Source organism: Budorcas taxicolor, chromosome Y, assembly GCF_023091745.1.
Source record: "Budorcas taxicolor isolate Tak-1 chromosome Y, Takin1.1, whole genome shotgun sequence".
Taxonomy (NCBI): domain Eukaryota; kingdom Metazoa; phylum Chordata; class Mammalia; order Artiodactyla; family Bovidae; genus Budorcas; species Budorcas taxicolor.
Genome location: NC_068936.1, coordinates 11,190,673 through 11,216,774, shown reverse-complemented (window position 1 = coordinate 11,216,774; position 26,102 = coordinate 11,190,673). Strand labels below are relative to the sequence as shown.

Genomic DNA, 26,102 nt, shown 5'->3' with positions numbered 1-26,102 from the left:
TTTGCATCAGGTGGCCAAAGGATTGGAGCTTTAACTAAGTTAAATATACTTCAACATAAAACTAATAATAAGAGGTAATCCTTTAAGATTGTGATGTTGGATTCATCCTTAACCAAGAGATGAATCACTCTTGTACTTCCTAAGTGTACATGCTCACACATGTATGCACAGACACACACATGCTGACATTGAGACTGCCACAGTTGACACAGGGCAGCCAAGAGACTGCACACTTTGCTGGCCTGCTCATCTCTGTCTGTCAACAAGGCTTGACACCCAGGTCTTACCTTTTCACCTTCAGCTTCAGGGTCTTATGCAACCCCTTCACCAGGCAGATGGCCTCCTGTCTAAACCTGGACAGACCAATGTCGTTGATGCCCACAGTCTCATGTCCAGCCAGCAGTTTGTCCATGGCTGCAGCTTTGCTCCTTTCTTTGACCTGCAACTCAGAAAGAGGGTCCAGGAACCTTCCCCCACACCAAAAGAGCAAACCAGTCCCCAGAACACAGACAGGAGGATGTGTCGGTGACAGCTCTGTGCCACCTACCAGTTGTCAGACTGGCTTCAGGATAACCCAGAAGTGAAGATATCCAACTTGGGCCAGGATTCCCTGTGGGAGACAAGGGATGCACCCTTTTCCTGGTCTGTACCCATCATCTGGTTTGTATCTGCAAGGCCTACCTCTTATGGAAGGGACCCCAAAATACACCAACACTCAAAAATACACCAGAAACGGGGGATCCAGGGAGATCCCTTCACTTTCCAGATCTCCTCCCCGCCCCCACCAAAAAAAAAGAAAAAAATACGGGTGTTATAAAATTATTGACTAGTTATTTCTCACTCATCAATCCTGCACCTAGAGCTTTCCTGGGGATCCCATAGTTAAAACTCTGCCTGCCAGCACATCAGACATGGGTGATATCCTTGCTCAGGGAAGAGTCCACATGCCACAGTGCAAGTAAGCCGGTGCACGACAACCACTGAGCCTGGGCTCCAGAGTCCAGGTGCTGCAACTACTGAGCCAACGTGCTGCAACTACTGAAGGTGGTGTGCCCTAGAGCCCATGCTCCACAACGAGAGAAGCCATCACAATGAGAAGGTCACATGCTGCAAGTGGACAGGGGCCCTTGTTTGCCACACTTGGAGAAAGCCCACATGCACCAACAAAGTCCCACCAGAGCCAAATAAATAAATGAATGAATAAACAAATATTTTAGAAAGGTCCTGCACCTAGGACTTTTCCTGTAACAGCTTTCTTTTAATATTTTATTTTTTTTATTTATGTAACAGCTTTACTTAGCTATAACTCAAGTAAACACCAATCCCCTATGTACATATGAATGAACTGTACTCCGAGTGGTCGAACTTTCAACACCCACCCAGTTGAGAACAGGCTTCCTAAGCCCAGAAGAAACCTCATGGCTGTCAGCAGTCACTCCCCAGCCCTCCTGGGCCCTGGAAACCATGTGTGGGTCTTGGATATACCTCCTATGGACACTTGATATACACAGAGTCATACAACAGGTGGCCTTTTGTGTCTGGTTTCTTTCACTCATGATGTGTTTTCCAGGTGCATCCCTGTTGACCTCTGTGTGGGAACTCCATTCCTTCTTATGGTTGAGTGATATTCCATTATACCAATTGACCACATTTGATTTATCTGTTTATCAGGGATGGATATATTTACATTGTTTCTACTGTTTGGCTATTGAGCCAGTTCAGTTCAGTTGCTCAGTCATCTCTGACTCTTTGTAACCCCACAGACTGCAGCATGCCAGCGTCCTTGTCCATCATCAATGCCCAGAACTTACTCAAACTCATGTCCATTGAGTCAGTGATGCCATCCAATCATCTCATCCTCTGGCATCCCCTTCTCCTCCCACCTTCATTCTTTCTCAGTATCAGGGTCTTTTCCAGTGAGTCAGTTCTTTGCATCAGGTGGTCAAAGTATTGGAGTTTCAGCTTCAACATCAGTCTTTCCAATGAATATTCAGGACTGAGTTTCTTTAGGATGGGCTTGTTGGATCTTGCAGTCCGAGGGACTCTTAAGAGCCTTGTCCAACACCTTCTCCAGCACAAAATATTTGCAGGTCAAAAGCATCAATTCTTTCGTGCTCAGCTTTCTTTAGAGTCCAACTCTCATATTCATACATTTGGCTATCAGCACACATGAACACTTGTATACACATGTTTGTGTGTGAATATGCGTCCTTATTCCCCTTGTGTGTAAAACTAGGAGTAGAATGGCGGGGTCATGTGGCAACTAGATTAAACATTTCCATGAACTGCTAGACTGATTTTCTGTCATGGCATAGAGTCTTAGGTCTGGAATGTGGGAACTAGTTCCCTGACCAAGGCATTGAACCCATGTATGTAAAACATTTCCTACTCAGAGTTATACACAGTATGTATACAAGTATATTGGCTGACTCCTTAAAAGGATTTTATGATTTTATGCTGAGAATTTTCAATCTGTAAGTCCTTAACTCAGCTTTTATTATATAGTAATAACCTAACTAAGCATTTAGTAAGCCATCAATTAACCAACCTACTTTCAGTACCAGTGCCCTGGAAACTGAATGCTGTGCTTAGTCTCTCAGTCATCTCTGACACTTTGTGATCCCATGGACTGCAGTATGCCAGGCTCCTCTGTCATGGAGGTCTCCACACAAAAATACTGGAGTGGGTAACTGTTCTCTCCCTCCAGGGGAATCTTCCAAACCCAAGGATTGAACCCAGGGTCCCTGAATTGCAGGCAGTTTCTTTACACCCTGAGGCACCAGGGAACTCCAAAAATACTGGAGTAGGTAGGCGAACCCTTCTCCACTAGATCTCCCCAACCCAGGAATCGAACCTGGGTCTCCTGTACTGCAGGTGGATTCCTTAATAGCTAAACTCTCAGAGAAGCCCTATGGCCCAGGAATCAAATCCAGCCAGCTAGGACTTCCTGGTGGTCCAGTGACCCATGGTGGATTCATGTGGATGTATGGCAAAACCAATACAATATTGTAAAGTAATTAGCTTCCAGTTAAATATATATATATATATATATATATATATATATATATATATATATATATATATGTAATGAAGATAATGGAGTTCAAAACAAACAAACAAACAAAAAAGACTCCATGCTCCCAATGTAGGGAGCCTGGGTCCCATCCCTGTCCAGAAAAACCCAACATGCTAGATGGTGTATCCTATCCTCCCCCTGCAAAATATCTACACACCTGTCTTTTTTATTGGGGGGGTGGGGTAAATAAAATTTTACTGCAATACAACTACACCTATTTGATTATTCACTGCTACTGGAGAGAATGGAATAATCTGGGGCCCATAAAGCCAAAAATAATTACTACTTGGTTTGTTACTGAAAAAAAAAATGCCAACCTCTGTTCTACACCAAAAAGCCATTCTTTTTACAAACTGCTAGGAAAAGTAGCAACAAAGATGAATGTTTATGTACAGTTTTGAAAGTTTGCTGTGCTCCTACTATATAACAGGGTTGACCTGAAAATCAATTCCAAACCTTACCAGGCACTAAAGCAAGGAAACATTCCTCCTCTGGGAGTCACAGAGCTGGAAATGCAGCCACTGACAGGCTCATGTATGAAACCACATGGTACTTGGACTTGTTTCTCCGCCTGGACCTGAGAACAACACATTAGGATAACAGAGCCAATTATTTATTGTAAGCTGACACGACAAACAAAATGACTACCCCTAACAGAACCACGAGCAATTCATTTGGCGAACAACTGGTTTTAAATTCTAGACAATTTTCATCCCAACATAATGACAGATCCCAACATTAATAAGCTGCCACCTGGCCAAGATTACATACTCACCCAGAACCAGCCAAGGTTATGGACACGTTGTGGAGAGCTTGTATTTTGACATGCCCCAGCTGGGAGGCCCAGGGGCTGTTTCCAGTCAGAGGGTTGGTGGGCAGTTATCTGGGGGGGTGGGGGGGGGGGTGGGAGGTGGAAGTCCCAGAGAAAAAAAATGGAGTGAACAACAGGGGAAGGAACTTAAAGACTGGAAAGGCAGTGATGGAGGCTGCCCACACAGAAAACAGACCCACGAACAGCAAAAGGACAGAACCCTTGGGCTTCCTGGAAAAAGAGGGTGAAGGAGCAGGTTCAGTTCAGTCACTAAGTTGTGTCTGACTCTCTGCGACCCCGTGAACGGCAGCACGCCATGCCTTCCTGTCCATCACCAACTCCCGGAGTCCACCCAAACCCATGTCCATTGTGTCGGTGATGCCAGTCAACCATCTCATCCTCTGTCGTCCCCTTCTATTCCTGCCCTCAATCTTTCCCAGCATCAAGGTCTTTTCAAATGAGTCAGCTCTCCATATCAGGTGGCGCAAGTATTAGAGTTTCAGCTTCAACATCATGGAGGAGAAAGAAGGGGCGTGTGTCCCAAAAGAGACAACAACCAGACTCGCACAGAGCTGTTGAATTTGAGCATCACAAGAAAGCCTTTAGGTGAAACCATGATGATGGAGGAACATGCAGGATTTTAGGACAGGTTCTTAAAGTAGCACTCCCTACAGCAACCCATCATCTATAATGACTCAGCCATGACCTGGTGGGCTTTTCTTTCTCATCCCCACAAATCCTTGCACACAAGACTCTCTCAAAGTGCTGTCATTAGCGTTTGGCTAAGGGACTCGCCTGGTGGTCCAGTGGCTAAGACTCCGCGCTCCCTAATGCAGGGTGAGGGGTTCAATCCCTGGTCAGAGAACTAGATCCCACATGCCACAGCTAAAGATTATTTTCTTTAACACAAATTTATTTTAATTGGAGAGTGATTACTTTACAATATTGTATTGGTTTTGCCATACATCAACATGAATGTGTATACGTGTTCTCCATCCTGAACCCCCCCCCCCCCTTCCACCTCCCTCTTCGTACCATCCTTCTGAGTCATCCCAGTGACCAACCCCAAGCATCCTGTATCCTGCATTGAACCTGGACTGGCAATCCATTTCATATATGATATACATAATTCAATGCCATTCTCCCAAATCATCCCATCCTCACCCTCTCCCACAGAGTCCAAAAGACTGTTCTATACATCTGTGTCTCTTTTGCTCTCTCGCATACAGGGTTATCATTTCCATGTTTCTAAATTCCATATATATGTGTTGGTATACTGTATTGGTGTTTTTCTTTCTGGCTTATTTCACTCTGTATAATAGGCTCCAGTTTCATCTACCTCATTAGAACTGTTCAAATATACACAATGGAGTATTACTCAGTTAAAGATTCTAAATGCTACAGTGAAGACAGAAGAGCTTCGAGGAAGATCTTACTTGGCCAAAAATATGCATATATATGTTTTTGAACGAACATCTGGCTTCACCCTGAAGCCCAGAGCATATTGTGTCGCTTCCCTTCGTCTGCAAAGACTGCCCAGCTCCTCCTCCAGCCACAAAGACTGCATTCCAAGGCAGCCCATCTGCCTCTCCCAAACCATACTCCACCTACACTCCCAGCAAAAATGGCTCCAGGTTTAAGAGACAGAGTAGCTGGGGATCCCTGCCCTCCTTGGCTTCCTCACCAAAACAAAGCATTTATTCAACATTTTTCTCACTCATGGTGAAGAGTGGCAAATAAGGCAGCTTTGAAGACCTCTAGTCTGAAATCTTGACACCATCAAACTTCTCCCATGAGGGAAACGTCGTTAGGCTTGAACCTGGTGAAGCACAGACCTGAAGCTGGACCTAGGGACCCAGGAATATGGCTTTGCCTGCCAGCTCTGTATAGTGTATCATATCTTACATGTGATAAGTCGTGCCTTAGGTGCATCATTCATTCCAGACATGTACATTCCTTTTATCGCCAGTCAAGAGAGTGCTGGGCACTGCCAGTTGCAGAGGGTACTGTCTGCAGGAGCCAAAAATGGAGCAATCCTGTCCTACAACCCCCAGGCAAAGTTCTCAGCATCGCTTACTGTAGATCAGAAACAACAACAAACCACCCTGTACAAAAAGGCAAGCAGACAAGGATAAAGGAATCCACACCCCACCCACAATGCCTGTAATATGCACCAGTCAGAAGGAAAGCCCCAAGCTCTCTCGCCAGGTTGAATACTCTGACTTAAGATTATTCACTGGAATTTGGCTTGTAAAACTCCTCTTGAGGTCCCCAGTTCAGTCAGTACATTTCAATCTGTCAGTCGTGTCCAACTCTTCTCGACCGCATGAATCACAGCACGCCAGGCCTCCCTGTCCATCACCAACTCCCGGAGTTCACTCAAACTCACGTCCATCGAGTTGGTGATGCCATCCAGCCATCACATCCTCTGCTGTCCCCTTTTACTCCTGCCCCCAATCCCTCCCAGCATCCCTCCCAAAAATGAGCATACTGCTTTGCTGTCCTTATGCAAAGATTTATCCTGAAAACAGCAAGAGGGAAGAGGGAAAAAAAAAAAAGAAAACCACTCATTGGAAGTCTTTTTGGAAGCAAGCTTTCATATTTCATTCAATGGACTTTACAGATGATGAAAGATGTTTACCCACGAAGGCCACGGGACCCCCCAATTCTCATGAGAGTCAGGACCTACTTAGGAAGCGACTGGGTCATGGCAGTGGGGGTAAGAGGGGCAAAGCTTGTGGATGGCGATGAAAGACCTTCCCTGGACAGCAACTTGAAAGGCCCGGCACAAATAGGGGTGTATAGTCCATGAGAAGGGGTCCGAACCCAGGCCCCCGAATGAAGAATTTCAGCCTGAGGAGTGCAGTGCCCTGGCAGGGGAGCTGTTAAAGATAAGTACAGGAAGAGGAAGATGAGGAATTTGACCTTGAGTTTCAGAAACCTGAAAGATACCCTGGAGGCAGTGGTGGGTGGAGTGTGGGGGGCTCCCAGAAGGACAGACATGGAAGCAGGGGAATGATCCTGTATCATGTGAGCAAATGCAGCTTATCCTTTAGGTAGACAGGTAAAAGCATCTCCCCCACCCAGAACAGATCACAGATCGGCAGTGGTTCAAAGCAACACAGGGCAGGGAATACGAATGTAAACAAGGACTAAGTGAGCTGGGAAGGCAGGTCAAGGGACATACTCGATGGACATTAAGGAGTCAACACAGGAAAGGGGTGTTCAGTAGAGCTCAGATGTGGAAAATCACAACCACCAGAGATCAGAACAAAAGGAGCGGAACTTCTGTGCAGAATCAGATTTCAAAGGCCATGAATCACACTCATGACTTATCAGCTATGACTAGGAAGCCATCCAGAGGAGAGCATAAGATAGCACAGGCTTCTACAAAGCCAGGATATTCTTGATATCACCTCCCTGGTGGTCACTCTTCTGAGTTCCCTTGTCTCCAGAGAGCTGAGTCATGCAAAGAGGATGCAATTGCAAAGCAATTGGAGAGTACATCTCTGATAACAGAGAAGCCTGTCAAAGAAATAAAAATTAAAAATAAAAATAAAAAACCTCCACCCCAAGGCGTACAGTGATGTACTCTCATCATTAGTTTCTGTCTCTGTACAATCCCAGGGAGTATTTTACCACTGATCTGTGTAATTCAAGCTTTGCAGGAGCTCTCAGTTCAGTTCACAGAGTCAGTTGTGTCCAACTCTTTGCCACCCCATGGACTTCAGCATGCCAGGCCTCCCTGTCCATCACCAATTCCCAAAGATTGGTCAAACTCATGTCCATTCAGTCAGTGATGCCATGCAACCATCTCATCCTCTGTCACCCCCTTCTCCTCATGGCTTCAATCTTTCCCAACATCCAGGTCTTCTCCAATGAGTCAGCTGTTCGCATCATGTGGCCCAAGTATTTGAGTTTCTGCTTCAGCATTGGTCCTTCCAACGATATTCAGGACTGACCCCTTGTAGGATGTCCTGGTTGGATCTCCTTGCAGTCCAACGGATGCTCTCAAGAGTCTTCTCCAACACCACAGTTCAAATACATCCATTCTTGAGGGTTCAACATTCTTCATGGTCCAACTCTTACATCCACACATGACTACAGGAAAAACCATAGCTTTTACTAGATGAACCTTTGTGTGTCAGGTAACATCTCTATTTTTAGTACACTGTCTAGGTTTGTCATAGCTTTTCTTCCAAGGACTCGCAGCTCTAGAAACATCTTTTAAGAAGGACGGCCCATGTTATTACAATTTTGAAGTGTACTCTTTTTAAATTTTTTTTTTTTTAAAGAGGTGGAACTGTTCACAGATTATTTTTTCAGTGCAATCAGGAAAGAAGAGGGTAATGAATTTGCTATGGCTGACCTGGGCTTCCTAGGTTGGCACTAGTTGAAAGGAACGTGCCTGCCAATGCAGGAGATATAGGAGACATAAGAGACATAAGAGTCATGGGTTTGATCCCTGAGTTGGGAAGACGCCCTAGAGGACGGCACAGCAACTCATTCCAGGATTCTTGACTGGAGAATCCCATGGACAGAAGAGCCTAGTGGGCTATGGTCCACAGGGTCACACAGAGTCATACACAACTGAAGCAACTCAGCACAGCACACATCTTGAGTGTCAGCTGACTGTTTCATGGGGGATGGTGTCATTTTTAACCAAACAACACAAAACATACTCAATGGCAATTTGAGTCACAACTGTGCATGAAATATGTCTTGAACATCTAAGATCACCTCGACTCCCAGGTGTTTTAGTTGAATCATTTTTCAATGATTCAATTTTTCAATGGTTCTTTCTTGTTCCTCATCATGACATTCGTTTCTCATAATGTGCCTTGAACATGCCATGAAAAAATGAAAATCAAGCATACAGTTCTTATGATATCAAACAATGAGTTAATGGGGCCTATGATGGCACAGCCTATCAATGTTTGGTATCCCCTTAAGGTCAGGAAGCAACAGTTAGAACTGGACATGGAACAACAGACTGGTTCCAAATAGGAAAACCAGTACATCAAGGCTGCTTATTTTCACCCTGCTTATTTAACTTATATGCAGAGTACATCACGAGAAACACTGGACTGGAAGAAACACAAGCTGAAATCAAGATTGCTGGGAGAAATATCAATAACCTCAGATATGCAGATGACACCACCCTTATGGCAGAAAGTGAAGAGGATCTAAAAAGCCTCTTGATGAGAGTGAAAGAGGAGAGTGAAAAAGTTGGCTTAAAGTTCACTATTCAGAAAACGAAGATCATGGCATCTGGTCCCATCACTTCATGGGAAATAGATGGGGAACACAGTGGAAACAGTGTCAGACTTTATTTTTGGGGGCTCCAAAATCACTGCAGATGGTGAACATCAGAAAGTTCACGGTTTAAGTATTAGTGACACCTGGCTGGGAGAATTTTGAGCACTACCTTTCTAGTGTGTGAGATGAGAGCCATTGTATAGCAGTTTGAGCATTCTTTGACATTGCCTTTCTTTGGGATTGGAATGAATACTGATATTTTCCAGTCCCCTGGCCGCTGCTGAGGTTTCCAAATTTGCCGGCATAGAATGCAGCACTTTCATAGCATCATCTTTTAGGTTTTGAAATAGCTTAACAGGAATTCCATCACCTCCACTACCTTTGTTCATAGTGATGCTTCCTAAGACCCACTTGACTTCCCATTCCAGGATGTCTGGGTCTAGGTGAGTGAACTTTCTATCGTGATTATCTGGGTCATGAAGATCGTTTTTGTACAATTCTTCTATGTATTGCCACCTCTGCTTAATATCTGCTTCTTAGGTCCATATAATTTCTATCCTTTACTGTGAACATCATTGCATGAAATGTTCCCTTAGTATTTCTAATTTTCTTGACGAGATCTCTAGTCTTTTCCATTCTATTGTTTGCCTCTAATTCTTTGCAGTGATCCCTGAAGATGGCTTTCTTTTCTCTCCTCGCTGTTCTTTGGAACTCTGCGTTCAAACGGGTCTATCTTTCCTTTTCTCCTTTGCCTTTTGATTCCCTTATTTTCACAGTTTTGTAAGGCCTCCTCAGAGAGCCATTTTGCTATTTTGCCATTTTATTTTCCCTTGGGTATGGTCTTGATTCCTGTCTCCTGTACAATGTCACAAACCTCTGTCCATAGTTCATCAGGTACTCTATCAGATCTAGTCCCTTAAATCTGTTTCTCACTTCCACTGTATTATCATCAGGGATTTGATTTAGGTCACACCTTAATGGTCAAGGAGCAGGAACTTTTTAATCATGGCTGCAGTGGCTATCACTTTGATGTTAGGCCTTAATACAAAATTTAGTAATGTACCAGTTTTATATTAATTATCTGTTTCTTTCTCTTTATTCTGATGCCCGCTTTTGTCATTTAAGTCAAGAAGACATTGTCCCATACTGGCTAATGCTTATGTCAGTGTTTTCAAGTGACAGAAGAATTAGGTGGTCTCTTGACTATTCTTCGACATAATTGTTTTTAAACATTTCATGCCTTATCTTGAAATACAATTTTAAGCACTTTAGAACAAGCATCAATGTGATCTCAAGCAAAATATTGTTAATGATCAACCTAATTTTAAAATCAGTAGAGTTCATGAGGGAAAGGAAAGCCAAGATTTGATGAATACTGTAAGAAACGCTGTGGGAAGAAACAGCCACCTCTATGGACTGTTGATCAGGGCCTTTATTGGGCGGTCACTCTCAGGCAGCACTCCCGGGGGCGGGTGAGCAAGGAAGCAAAGGGAGTCTGCAAGGTATGAGGGGTGGGGAAAGGTTTTATAGCCAGGGCCGGGCTCCCATATAAGGTAGAAAGCACGGGCTCAGCGGTGATTGGTGTCCAAGGGCTCCGTGTCGGCACCTGATTGGACGGCTTGGTTGTCGGCCCGCCTCTGGGACTTGTGTGCGGCACTTTTCCAGGGCATGCCTCAACACGCCCGGGCAAGCCTCAACATGCCCGGCATTGCCCGACCTTTCAAATACGCAGTGTGAGATGTTGCTAAATCAGCATTTAGCGTGCCATTTGAAATGAGCCGCTTTGATGTCCAAAGGTAGAGCGTGTAGTCATGAAGACCAAGACTGAATTGTTTTTCTCATATTAACGGATAACTTAAATATTTCTAGTAGCAGATAGCTTTCTTGGAAATAGCATTTGTGATTTTGGATTAATAGTTGCACTTTTGTTGATTTTTACTTGCTCTAAAAATAAGGGGGTAAATACATACGTGTAGCTGAAGAGACTATAGACATTGTTTGAGAGAATAAAAGCTTTCTCATTTTCATGGAGAAAATTAATATATGTCACCTTGAGACAGCTCTCATTTGTTATAATCAGTTCAGTTCAGTCGCTCAGTTGTGTCTGACTCTGCGACCCCATGAATCGCAGCACACCAGGCCTCCCTGTCCATCGACAACTCCCCGAGTTCACCCAAACCCATGTCCATCGAGTCGTGATGCCATCCAACCATCTCATCCTCTGTAGTCCCCTTCTCTTTTATTAATAAAATAATTTTACCTGAAAGAACAAGCAAACCAGACAAGGAAATTCACAGAGGGCAATAACAAAATATCTTGACAGATATTCAACATATTTCTAAACAAACCAAAGTGTCATTGTGTGAAAAATAATATAGAGATATCAATAGAAAAACAGAAGTAGCTTCTGAAAGAACTCAACTCACTATTAACTATCTTTTATTTGAAGGCAAAGAAACTGACTCAAGTTAATTCTAAGAAGCAAAGCCCTGAGGTTATTATCTCTTTTTTTTTTTTAATGAAAATCTAGGAAATTTAGGCTGGAGAGGGAAGAAGAGGATAGAGACTTCAAGTGCCTTGAAGGAGGAGGAGGAAAGAGAGGGGGTTGGAGATTTGATTGTGTTATTTGAACAGCATTGGTGGAGCTCAAACAAGGGAGGTAGCAAGGCATGCAGGCCTACGGGAAGAGCATTTCCAGAAGAACAGCACTTGCAGTCTTTGGATTGGAAAGACATGGAATTTGATGGAGGAAAACCAAGGCCAGTGATGTCAAAAAGAGTACATTACTGGGGAAAATAGCAGAGTAGAAGGACAGAGAATGGAAGAGAGGAAGCAGTCAAGGACCATATCGCTGGAAACTTTTAATTTGGCAATAAATACAACTTGTACTCCTCAGGAGCATACTTCAAAGCAACTAACAATCACAGTGTTGATAATGCTAAGTAACAAAAAAACACATAACTAAAAGATTTCGTATTTTTACTATAGAAATTGAAGAAAGGAGATAAGAATGCAATAGTCTGCACATTTATTTATACATAGAGTTTTCACCTGAGACCAGAACACACACACACTTCTTTATACACCTAAAAGTGGTTTAAGCTGACACTTAGCAAAGTGCTTTGGCCCAAGTAAACTAACTGGAAAGGCCTAGTAAAATATTCAAAGGGCAAATAAACCAAGCAAGCTTTGAGTACATAAATACAATGTATTTGCATTTGAATTTACACTCAGGAAATTACCTAAAATGGAGACTGAAAGGTCGGGCATGTTGAGGCATGCCCCAGAAAAGTGCCGCACACAAGTCCCGGAGGCGGGCCGGCAACCAAGCCGTCCAATCAGGTGCCCACGTGGAGCCCTTGGACACCAACCACCGCTGTAGCCCGTGATTTCTACCTTATATGGGAGCCCGGCCCTGGCTATAAAACCTTTCCCCACCCCTCATACCTCGCAGACTCCCTTTGCTTCCTTGCTCACCCACCCCCGGGAGTTCTGCCCAAGAGCGACCGCCCAATAAAGGCTCTGATCAACGGTCCATAGAGGTGGCTCTTTCTTCCCGCGGCGTTTCTTACAGACACAATAGACTCACTACAGCTTACTCATCTGTAGTCCTTCCTCTTCAGTTCTGAGAGGGATGATAACCCCTTGGTGATTATCACTTTCCAGCATTTTGTGAAAGCTTAGAGGATTTAAATAAATTGAGGAGGGGGGAGAGTGGGGAGAGACAAAGAGGAGGAGAAAGGAAGAGGAAAACGGAGAGATTGCTCCTGGCACAGGTCTACAGACAGGATCCCAGCTTCCTTGAATGGTGCACAGAGATTGCTAGCTATCTGTGCCAGAAGTGGAGAAGGGGTGACATTCAACTCCAGGAGGAGACTCAACTCCAAGAACCTACGGAGGCAGCCAAGTGTGCTGATGTTCAGGAACCAATACTTAGAGGGTACCCCACAGGTCTGTGAAAGAGCCCTTGGAGACAGCAAGAAAAAAGATTTTCACACGTATAATCACAGATTAGATAGTTGGATAGATTAGAGGAAGGATAACTCTATGACCTGATAATTACTGAAATAAACGAGATAATTCTTGCACATCGGACTGTGTCAAGTAAGACTGAAACTCAGTTAGTTTGATACAATGGGAAATTACACACGCCAAGAATTAGCTGTTAACGCTACTACATTTGTGTCCAAGGCAAGATAAGATACAAAACTGAAATCTTCACATGCTCAACTAGGGTAAGACACATGTAACTGGAAAAGGTAAGGAAAAGTGCTAAAAAGGGTTTAATCATCCTGGACTATTTTTACCCACTATATTCACTATTCTTGGACAACTCCATTGTAGCTTAAGGGTAAGAGAACTTAATGTAGCCCAGTTCGAAAACTGAACAGATTCCCTGTGTTTGATCCTTTGCAGTTAAAACTATGGGTCCGGCACAAATCAAAGTGGACGTCAAGGCTCTTTTTCCTTTGGGAATTTTAACTTGCTTTACGACTGTGTCTGACACAGATATGCCTACCTCATTGAGACTACAGGCCAGCCAACTGGCAAAGGGGACGCAATGAATCAAATTCCCCTTTTGATCACTCAACAGGAGGTCCACAGGCACCAGGTCTCATTCTATTAACTATCTCTGCTTCTCCAACTGCAGTCAGTGATACACAGGGCCTGCTTGATGCTTGCAAGGGTCTCTCACCAAACACAGGCATTTTAACCGCTGGCTTCCTTGAGATGTCCCTGGGCTAGGTAAACGCACTCTGAGACAGTGTTCCTTCTACCTTGGCTCTATGCCTGGAGTGAATGTATGCCTCTTCCTCAGCTGGGACAAGAAGCCACAGCCCTTCACTGATTAAATCCCGTGTCTGGTCCAAACTCACAACATAGCTTCTCCATCAACTTCTCCACTGCACGCTTTCAGGGCCAGATTATCTTCGATCAGCCCAAGAGGCACTTCAGAGAGTTCAGCAGCACAGGGGTCCATACCATAACAAAGACATTCAAATCTGGCTATATAGTTGATACTGAGATCTTCAAGGCATGGAAACAGTTGAAAATTACGTTGCTAAAACACTCTACAGATTATGTGTATAGTAGAGCCTTCGAACTTACAAGTAACATGAAATACCAGAGTAAGTTGTTACTTCTCCTTTCTCCACTTCTCATTCTCTCTCTCACACACGCACACATTCTTTTAACATGTTGACAATTCTATGAAAAACAGATAATAGATTTTTAAATAACGTCTCAATATGCAGATCAAACAAAACTGTACTTCCTGTATTTAAAACAAAAACACATAAATTACCCATCAGTTTCCCTATATTTGATATTACTGAATAACCCTATAATTTTTTTTGTTTTTAATGGGGTATTCAACTTTGACGGAAATACTTGCTTCAGACTTACTGAAAGTAGAATTAAGTTTTTTTTTTTTCTTTTTTTGACCTCCTACTTTTAGATTTGGGGGGTGATGATTCAAAATCAGATGTGTTCACAGTAATGGATGCTACTCCCACCAATCCTGGTTGAAGGGCTTCCAGTGACACCTGAATAACAATTTTTGTTTCAGGAGACAATCCTTCTAGCTGCTTAGGCTTAAACATTTGATGACACTGGGTCTTGTGCTCCCTTTCCTCTTTGGAAGTTAAAAACTGCAGCCGACATTTGGAACACTGGTGAAAACTCTTTTCCCAGTGCCTTCTATGATGACGTCCGTAGGCTGTTGCAGTTTTAAAAATTTTGAGACAAAATGGGCAAAGCAAATTCTTAGTGTTACCATGGTATGCTCTGAAATGTGCATCCACATCTGCAAAAAATGATGATCTGTAACTGCAAACCTGGCATACATAGGGCATTTCACCAGGCTTATGATTGTCTTTCATGTGCTCTAAGAGAACCTGATCTGTCTCAAAGGACAACTCACAGATGCGACAGACTGCGGAGGGCCCCTGGGGAGTGTGGACACTTTCAATGTGACACTGCATCTGGAAGGGAGTAGGAAACTGGCAGAGGCAGTGCCGGCAGGTGGTGTGGGTTTTCCAGCTGTCACCTCTCTGCCTCTCAAGTTCCAAATGGTGCTTCATGTGATTCATAAACTTGACATTTTTTAGAACTTTCAAGCAGCTGAGGCATTTAAACGCCGTGTGGGCCTTCAGTTCTGGCTACTCAACTCCTATATGCTCTCCATAGTAGAAGTCACGAAGAAACACAATCAGATTTCCTTCTGTGGGGTCAATAATCTTGTTTGGACTTGCTAAACTTGGAAAATCAGTTTTTGTCAGTCCATTTTCCCCTAAAGGTCTTACAGGTTTGCAATGAACACTGTCCTCTGGAAAAGGTGTTGGACAAGGTTCTCCATTCTGAACATGGCTTAGTGAGGTATGGACACTGTCTGGTGTGCTCTGCTGAGTAGTCACTGTATGAAAAATACCTGAAGGGGACAAAGCTAAAGAATGTTCCCCATCACTGAGCTTAGGCCTTCTGGGATTTCTGCTATTTGTTTCACAAGTGGAAAGTACCTTTGAGACATGAGGACTTTTATTCATATCTCCTGCAGAAACCGCTCTTTCTACTGGATGCTGCAATGAACTTGTGAAGGTAATCAAAGAAGAACATGACTCCTTTGAAAAGCAATTTGGCACTCTTTGTGGTGAAATACTTTTATAACCAGCTTGAGATGGAGGTTCAATAATAATAGGACTATCTGTTGATCTTGATTCAGAGTCAGAAACTGGCAAGACAGTCTTTGCTTCTGATGTAGGAGTCACATGACTAACAGGCTGTAATCTGTGAGTGTTACCTTTCCTGAAGAGACCATACCTTTTTCTCCTTGAACAAGAACCTGGGTTAACTCTGTTCAGTATGTTTGAAATGACTGGTTTCGAAGCTGAGCTCATCCCAACAAAGATCACGTCAGCATCTTCATTTACAAGTTCCACTCCGACCAATATCACTTCATCATCATCATCATCTACTTGTTTGGTTTCTCCCTCCCTTTCCGTACTTCTGGCTCTTGTTCTTCTTCACGTAACATACATGGTAGTTCCATATTTTGAATCCTTTTTTATTCTTAGAGGGTGCGGCCACAAGTCCCAGTGCTTCCTTTATACAAACTGCCACCTAAGTATAAACATATACATATTAGTTAAGCACAGAAAAATGAGCTATTTGATTATCTCCAAAACTCTAGGGTAATTATAAACACCTTTATCTTACAGACAAAGGCACCGAGTGTCAACGAGACTCAATGACAGCTGAAAAACCTATGACTACAAGTCTACATGGCTCTAGAATCATAGCTTTGTCCCATGTTCACTTTAATCTCTTCTACTTAAAAAAATAAAGAAAAAAAACCCAACACTACTGATCATTAGGTAAAATCACATGTAAAGGACGAGTATTTTTACAAAAGCATTATTGTACAGTGTTGAGAAACATGGACTTTGGAGGCAAAGAAGATGAAGTTGGAATTCTAAGTTAACTGCACACCAGCTGCATCTTCTTGGGCAAATTTATAACTTTTAAAGGTGTTTCTGTCTCTTAAAGACAAACATGCTTATTTCTTAGACTTAAGGTTAACAGCTCTTTTTAAAAGGCATCAGCTAGTCAATGGCATCTTGTTTTGTAGTAAAATTCGAAGAAAATGTATCTTAAATGCACATTACACCTGATTCACAAATTCTAATTTCATAAATGTTAACAAAGAAAATAGGTAGCAAATTCAAAGTATAATCTATCTATACCTAGTTAACAAACAGCATAATTCAATGTCAAGCACTTAACACAGGCCTAGGAAATTGACAATGAACTCTCTTGATAATCTCACCCCAATTCCACACTGATATATCCTAAATTTCTCCCTCTAAATCCAACAATGCTTCATCCTTCACGCCACAGGTCTCTTCCCCACATAGCAGGCAAAGTGATGCCAGTATTTCTCTCATACCAATATCAGACAGAGACATCACACACACACCCCTGATATCCCTTATGAATACAAGTGAAAGAGTCCTCAACAAAATACTGGCAAACAAAATCTAACAACATATAAAAAAGACTGTATACCATGATTACATGGGATTTATGGAGGTATGCAAAGTTGATTCATTTTATGAAAGTGAATCAACATTATGCCATTTTAAAACAATAGAACAAAAAACACATCTGCCTGCAGAAGAAGCATTTCCCTGAATCTAGCACCTTTTCATAACAGGGGTTAAAAAAAAAAACACTTAATAATTAAGAACAGAAGAGAACTTTCCCAATCAAAGGGTACCTGTAAAAGACCCACAGCTAACATCATGTTTAATAATGAAAAACTGAAAGCTTTCCCTCTAAGACTGGGAACAACACAAGGAAGTCTACGACACACTTTGGCTCAACATTATACTGGCAGTTCTATAACCAGAGCAATTATGTAAGAAAAAGGAACTGTTGCTGTTGTTTAAAAAAAAAAGAAGAAAAAAAAAAAAACAGCCTTCAGAATGGAAAGGAAAAAGTCAAAGTATATTGGAGATAACATACCTTTTTATATAGAAAATCTTGAAGAAACCACAAGTATTAGAATTAATATAAAGCTTGCAGAATACAAGAGAAATATTTTAAAAGTCAATCACATTTCTATACAGTAGCAACAAATGTTCTGAAAATGAAGTTAAGTATATACTTGAATCTACACTAGCATTAAAAATACTACTTAGGAAGTCAGAAAGAGAAAGACAATATATTCTTTATAATGGCTGAGTAATACTCCACTGTGTATATGTACCGCAGCTTTCTGATCCATTCATCTGTTGATGGACATCTAGGTTGTTTCCATGTCCTGGCTCTTACAAACAGTGCTGCGATATACATTCGGGTACATGTGTCTCTTTTAGTTCTGGTTTCCTCAGTGTGTATGCGCAGCAGCGGGATTGCTGGGTCATATGGCAGTTCTATTTGCAATTTTTTAAGGAATCTCCACACTGTTCTCCATAGTGGCTGTACTAGTTTGAATTCCCACCAACAGTGTAAGAGGGTTCCCTTTTCTCTGCACCCTCTCCAGCATTTACTGCTTGCAGACTTTATACAAATCAATTCTAATGAGATAGATGAAACTGGAGCCGATTATACAGAGTGAAGTAAGCCAGAAAGAAAAACATCAATACAGTATACTAACACATATACATGGAATTTAGAAAGATGGTAATGATAACCCTGTATGCAAGACAGCAAAAGAGACACAGATGTATAGAATGGACTTTTGGACTCTGAGGAAGAGGGAGAGGGTGGGATGATTTGGGAGAATGGCACTGAAACATGTACACTATCATGTAAGAAACGAATCGCCAGCCTATGTTCCATGCAGGATACAGGATGCTTGGGGCTGGTGCACAGGGATGATCCAGACAGATGATATGGGGTGAGAGGCGGGAGGAAGGGTCAGGATTGGGAACTGATGTACACCCGTAGCGGATTTATGTCAATGTATGGCAAAACCAATACAGTACTGTAAAATAAAATAAAAATAAAAATTAAAAAAAAAAGAAAGAAAGACAAATATCATATGGTATCACTTACATGGACTCTAAAATATGACACAAATGAACTTATCTACAAAACAGAAACAGACTCACAGACATAGAGAGCCAGCTATGTGATTACCAAGTGGGGAAAAGTCAGGCAGGCATAGATTGGGAGCTGGTGACTAGCAGATGCAAACTATAATATATACAATAGACAAACAAGATCGTACTGGATAGCACAAGGAACTATATTCATAATGTGTGATAAACAATAATGGAAAAGGATATGAAAAAAATTGTGTGTGCATATGTGTGTGTGTTTACATAGGAAGGAAAGGAAAGGGAAAGGGAAGGAAAGGAAAGACAACTGTTGGCAAGCATGTACAGTAATTGGATCCTTGTGTGTTATGAATAGATTTAACATGGTGCAACTGCTACAAAAAACAGTTTAAAGGCTCCTCCAAAAATTAAAAACTAGAACTGATGCATGATTCAGCAATTCCACTTCAGGATATAAATTCAAAAGAAGTTAACATGGGGTCTTGAGATATTTGCGCAGCCGTGCTCACGGCAGCACTAACTGCAACAACTAAGAGGTGGAAGCTTCTAAATGTCCATCAAATGTGATATATACATACAATGAAACATTATTTAGCCATATGAAGAAAATTCTGTCACATGCTACAACATGCATGATCATTGCACACATCAAGCCAAATGAAACAAGCCAGTCATACAAAAAGACAAATACTGTAAGTTTCTACTTGTATGAAATAGCTAACATAGTCAAGCAACATAAAGGAAACAAAAAAGAACGATAGAGTCCATGGTCTAGGTCAACAGTCAAGAAAAGAGGAGTTGTTGTTTAATGGGACAGGTGATGGGTATAGAGTTTCAATTTTGCAAGATGAAAAGGTGTAGAGGTCTGTTTCATAACTATGTGATAAGGAATTCCCTGGTAGTTCAGAGGTTAGGACTCCACAGTTTCCTATCAGGGGCCTGGGTATGATCCTCAACCAGGGAACTGTCATTCAAGCTGCATAGCACAGCTAAAACAACGACAACGACAACAAAACAACACTGTGACTATGTGTGTGTATATGTGTTAGTCACTCAGGTGTGCCCAACTTTGCATCCCCATGGACGAAAGCTCACCAGGTTCCCTTCTCATGGGATTCTCCAGGCAAGAATACTGGAGTGGGTTGCCATTTCTTTCTCCAAAAGGCTGATGAAAGTGTGTGAAATACTTAGCATGCAAAAATGATTAAAATGGTAAAAATTTAAGTTGGATGTTTTCTACAACAATTAAAAAAAGAAAAGCATTTAACAACCAGGAAAAGAATTTGAATAGACATTTCCGACTCTTTGCAACCCCATGGACTGTAGCCTATCAGGCTCCTCCGTTCATGGGATTTTCCAGGCAAGAGTGCTGGAGTGGATTACCATTTTCTTCTCAAGGGGATCTTCCCCACCCAGGCGTTGATCCCAGGTCTCCTACATTGCAGGCAGACACCTTCCCTTCTGAGCCACCAGGGAAGCCCCTAGCAAAATGTAAAGCAGCCTCTCTGAAATACTACTTCACACTCATACTACTTCACACCCAATCAAAATGACGAATAATAACAAGTGCTGCAGAGGATGTGGAGAAAAGGAATCTTCAGATATTGTTGAGGTAACTGCTGTAAAATGGTACAACCACTCTTGCAAAAGTGGTTTGTCAGTATCTCAAAAATTAAATATAGAGGAGCCATATGATGCAGCAATTTCGTCTTTTGTATATATCCACAACACTGAAAATGTTCAGTCCATGCAAAATCAGTGTTCACAGCAACATTACTCACAATAGCCACAAAGAGTACACCATCCACGTATTATCCATTCATTGACGAATGGATAAGCAAACTGTGGTATATGCTCAAAATGGAATGCATGGAAGTCATTTACCATATTCATAATCCATATTCAGCCATAAAAATAAAACAAAAACATTCACTGCTATACAGCCATGAAATGGAGGAATCTTGAAAGTACACAAACGAGGGGACTTTCCTGGAGATCCAGCGTTTAAGACTCTCCACAGGTGCCATCCCTGGGCTGGGAACTAAGATCCCACATGCCACAGAGCTAAATAAATAAATATTGAAAAAGAAAATATGACATCTGAATCAAGCCAGACACAAAGGTCACACTTTGTATGTGGGAGAACTGTAGGTGGAAGAGAAACAGGAAAGAGAAGCACTCTGTAATCCAAGTGAAACATTTTTTTCAGGGAGGAGGAAATGAGCTAGTCTGATAAACGCTGCCAATAAATTAAATAAAATAACAACTAAAAATTGACCACGGAGTTAAACATTTGAAATTCACTTGTGGCCTTGACAAGAGTGGCTTTAAAGGAAAATGAGAGAACTCGAGATAACAAAGTCTAGGAACAACTCTGCAGAAGTCTATAATAAACAAATATGAAATAAAAGCAGCAGAAGCAGAATGTGTCACCCAAAGATGGATTTTTAACGACAGGTCACATTATAGTCAGTCTGTTTGCTGATGGGAACCATCCAGAGAAACAGAAAACTTAATCCGGGACAAAGAGGAGACTTGCTAGAAGATCAAGAAATGAGTAGGTCTAGAACTGAGTACATCAAGAATTGAGTAGATCAAGCTGGAGAGCACACAAGCTGGAGAAGGCAATGGAAACCCACACCAGTACTCTTGCCTGGAAAATTCCACGGACAGAGGAGCCTGGTAGGCCGCAGTCCATGGGGTTTCGAAGGGTCGGACACGACTGAGAGACTTCAATTTCACTTTTCACTCTCATGCATTGGAGAAGGAAATGGCAACCCACTCCAGCGTTCTTGCCTGGAGAATCCCAGAGAAGGGGGAGCCTTGTGGGCTGCTGTCCATGAGACTGCGGAGTTGGACACGACTGAAGCAGCTTAGCAGCAGTAGCAGCACACAAGAAGAGTACACAAGCCAAATAATTTGCTCACATTGACAGAGCTGAGATCATATGAAAAAAAGGCTGGCATGGTGGATTAATGGGTATGGTAACCAGCCTTCAAGTGAATCGAATCTCCTGATATTCCCACCCCTGTGTAGTTCTCTCTCAATCTATCACAGGGTTGACCTGTGAGACTAAGCAAATACACAAGTGAAGATGTGTAACATCTGAAAGAAGACTCTGCACTTTATCATGGGTGCAAGTGCTTTCCTGAATCACTCATTCTGAGAAAAGAAAGCAGCCTCCAGAAGAGAAGCCCCTTGGAGAGGCCCACAGAAGGAGGAACTGAGGCTTCATGAGTACAGACAAGTGAGAGAGCTTAGATTCAACAAACTAAGTCTTCAGAGGTTGCCAAGCCAGACAAAAGCTTGACTACCTCAGGAGAGATCCTAGGCCAAGAGAAAACAAGTGTTAAGTTCTTTCAAACTACTCAATTTGAGATCATATGTACAACACAAACATTTCAAGTTATTCATACCACTCACATCATACTTACACACAGAAGAGTTCTCCTATAAATATAGCAAAAATTTTAAACACACACACACACACACAAACAAAACAATCCAAAGCACCGAAACACAGGAGTTGCCTGGCAGTCCAGTGGTTTGGTTAGGACTCAGTCCTCTCACTGCCAGGATCCTGTGTTCGATCCCTGGTTGGGGAACTAATATCCTATGAAGCCACATGTTGTGACCAAAACAAAACATGCTGTGAAGTTCAAAGCTGTACCAGCAAGATAAGTATACAACACAGCTGTAGGCACAAGTTGCTGGGCATAGAGCTACCTATGATCTTGTTTACATGCATGAAATGAACTCATGTGGTCCCTCGCCCCCATCCAGTGGAGTTCACTAACTTAATGAAATAAAGCCCTTAAGGGTACAGAAATGAGCAAGTAATCCCACGTGAACATGTTAAACCACACAGATTTTCTCTGAATGAACCACTTGATTCATTTATTCATTTCGCCATGCTGCTTGGCTTGTGGGGTCCCGGTTCCCTGACCAGAGCCTGAATCCAGACCACTGCAGTGAAAGCCCAGAATCCGAATCACCAGGCCACCAGGGAACCCCCACACCTGCATTGTTTTGCTCTGCTAGCTAAAACCTTAGGATATGTGCATTCCCCATTTTAGCCTCACCAAGTGGTAGGAGTCAGCTCTACACAGCTTAAGACCCATGGTGCTCTTACTTTTTTTCTTTCAAGAAGGCAGGAGAAAGCAAGTCACCCTGCCTGTTTTTAAGCTTGCCACTCAGAAAGCTGCAAACCTGAAACCATGATTGCCCTGAAGTCAGCACCCGCAATCAGGGACAGGTAATCCCCAATCAGGAATACTCTCTCTCAACACCAACGTGTCAGCCGACGAATGAAAGGAGAAAAACGGAAAGTAAGAAAGCCACAACTTTGTCCCTTATTGTAAAGATGTCTGTCACCTTACCTCAGGGGCCCATTGAAATCCTGAGCGCTTGAGACCTACCAGGCAGCAAACGGTCACATCCTGGGGACAAGCAGAGGAAAAGCTCAGGGTGAGTCACCTGTTCCGGGAACGTTCTATCCCCCCAGGCCCTACCTGGTCCTACCCTACGGATGCTGACCAGGCGTCTCACACTCAACCAGACCGAGTGATTGAACTCCTTTGCCCTGAGCTTCTTCCTCCCACCTCCCTTCTCTCAGTAACAAACAAAACAAATACCTCATCTGCCAACTTCCGGAACCAAAGGCCTGAATCTCGGGGCCCCCAGGGACGGGGCAGCCCTGGAGTTCGAGGAGACGCAGAGGAAACAGGAAAACGACCAAAGCACCAGGGCAGTGAAGAGGCCACTAGATCGATTTTTTTTTTTTTTTTTTTTTTTTTTTTGCTGCGCCCGCCTGACTGTGCCTGGGTGCAGAACCAGGTTGGGCCGTGAAGATTTGTGTGTGTGTGTGTTTAAATACATTAGGTTCCACAGGAGAGCTGGGGGTGGTGCCGGTGGCCAGGGGCCTAAGAGGCCCTTTCCGTGAGCTGGCCTGTCCCACGCCCTGGGCAGGAAAGCTGCTGGAGAGCACAGCCCGCCCAGACTAGAGAGGGGAGAGGGCGAAAGGAGCCTGAGGCCTGTGGGTCCTGCCGCACGCTCCCTCCTGAGGGCCCGCGGGCCCTCACCGGCCGCCCCGCCGAGCAAGGCCTGGTGCGAGTGGGGACCCGAGAAACCCTCCCTTTAGCCATCAGGCACCGCTTGGGCTGAACCACGCTCCAGTCCTTACCGGTCCCTGTTGGCGGAGGAGACAGAACTGCCTGTGGCTCACCTGTCTTCAGCAGTTCCCGGACCAAGGCTGAGGAGGCGAGCCTGAGGGGATGACGCTTCCTCAGGTCCGGGGCGCCGCCTCAGCTCCCCCTACAGGCGTGCGGGCGTCTCCCATGATTGGCGGCCAGGTGTCGGCGCCTGCAATCTGATTGGCCTCGAGGCCGAGTTGGGCGCATGCGCGGGCGATGAGCCCTCCCCCCACCCCCTCACCCCGTACAATCGCCTGCTGGAGGCGTGGTCAGGCTGAATCTGAATCTCAAGGGTCTTGGGTCAAGATTGCTCAGCTCACCAAACGCGAAGAGAAAACAGATGCACAGGGCTGAGAACGGCCTCCGAGTCTACCAGGGGAGTCCAGTGATGGTGTCCAGCACTCACAGCCCTCAGGGATGACCTCCCTTAAGCAAGTTCTTTGCTTAAGAAACTTGACCATACAGTGGATCTTGACGCCCCTCCTCTTGGAATTACATTTCAATCAAGGCAGGGCAACCTGCCCCTGTTTTTGCACTGTCTGTTGTGAGCTGAGAATGAGCTTTACTTTTTCTTCTTCTTCTTCTTTTTTTTTTTTTTTATTTTATAGCTTTGCACTTTTAATGGCTGAGGAAAACCAAAAAGAATTTTATTTTCTGACATGAGAATTGTGTGAAATTCCGTTTTCGGAGTCCTTAAAGTTGGAACAGGGACTTGCCAGCTTCTTTGGTTATTCTCTATGCCTGAAAACTTAATTAATGCCAATGATGATATTCGCAAAGCCTAAAATATTTCTTTTTTGACCCTTTACAGAGTCTTTTTTAAAGGCCCTGTTCTGCTGGAAGTCTCCTAGCAGTCATATGGGAAAATAAAGTTTTGGTTTTGTTACATTTTCTTCTCTATTATATTCATTTTTCATTCTTTACTAATTTAATTCCTTCATATCTCTATGTTTCCTTTAATGGAAGCAATGAAATAACATCAAATAAAATACCTCTGTTGGTAGTTTTAACAGGTAACATGTTAGAACGTATATGCTCAACTAAAAATACATTGTATATATACAGTAAATACCACTTTAAGTAGCTTCAGAACTTGTATCTGGTTTCAAGTTACTAAGAAGGTTTGTTAAACATCCAATATTCTAACCTCCAGCTGTTCTCAACTTCAAAAAGAAAACGTTTTCAATAATTTGTTACCTCAAGTTTCAACTCCGTTTTAGCTACATATATGAACATGCATTCTAGGTCACATGATTTAATTTGATATATTGCCGATAAGTGAAAATTTTGGAATACCTTACGCAAAAGAGAGATGTTGTTTTCTTCTTCCAGAAAGACAGGTAGTGAAGCCGATCTTTGAACGGTTTGTCGGTTTTTATTAAATCCATAAAGATTAAGCTGTTGAATTAAACTTTTCATGCTCTTGGTTTCAAATATTCTGAAAGGCTCCTTTCTTTCCAAGACTTCTTTCCTAAAGAGTTCTTCACTGATCACTCTACATGTGCCTGTCTCATCCCACCAAATAGATTCAAACTGATCACTTTCAACTATATTCCAAAGCTTTTGTGGAAATGTGAGTGAAAGAAAATCATTCACATCATCTGTTTCAGAGACAGAATATGTGTAGTGTGGCCTTTTGATCACAAGATCCTCAGACAAATCCTGAAAAGCATATTCTTCAATCATAGATCTCAAAACTGAGTCCCCAGGTGTATAATCATACCAATAAGATCTAATGGAGGTTTCTGAACCAGTGGATTCATCTTTAGGAGGTCCATCTTCAATTTCTGAAGAAATATGTGCCATCTCAGGGAAATCTTTCTTCAGATAATTTTCTCATTTGTCTGCTTTTACACAATGCAACTTCAAATGATGTTTGGCTGGCCTACAGAGAGAAACTCTCTGGACAATCACAGAGGTCCTCCCGGTCAAAAAGCTGTGACATCACAAAATCACTGGTCTCCTAGCAATTGAAGAGTAATGTTCAACCAAGTGTTTACTTCAGCATCAACTTCAAATACAGACTGCTGACAGAAATAGTAACCAAAACCATGAAGCATGCAAAATCTCATTACTAAAGTTGTTGGCTTTTTTTTGGTTCCTGTGTTTGGGATGGCCTTTCTCTTTCTGGCAGTTTGTGGTTCCTCTTTCTTGTGGAGGTTCCTCCCTGTGGCTGGGGTTGGACGAGTGGCTTGTCAGGT

At 42.9% G+C, this 26,102-nt stretch overlaps 1 protein-coding gene and 1 pseudogene across 1 annotated transcript; both read right to left on the bottom strand.

Annotated features, from left to right (window-relative positions):
* Nucleotides 1–283: 283 nt before the first annotated feature.
* LOC128071008 (zinc finger protein 280B-like) lies at nt 284–24,108 on the bottom strand (annotated as a pseudogene).
* Nucleotides 24,109–25,218: 1,110 nt separating this feature from the next.
* LOC128071007 (heat shock transcription factor, Y-linked-like) lies at nt 25,219–25,707 on the bottom strand (the record flags this gene model as incomplete). Its single annotated transcript, XM_052664007.1, has 1 exon — nt 25,219–25,707. A coding segment is annotated over exon 1 (489 nt), but the record flags the coding sequence as incomplete, so codon positions are not given.
* Between the last annotated feature and the right edge of the window lie 395 nt (nt 25,708–26,102).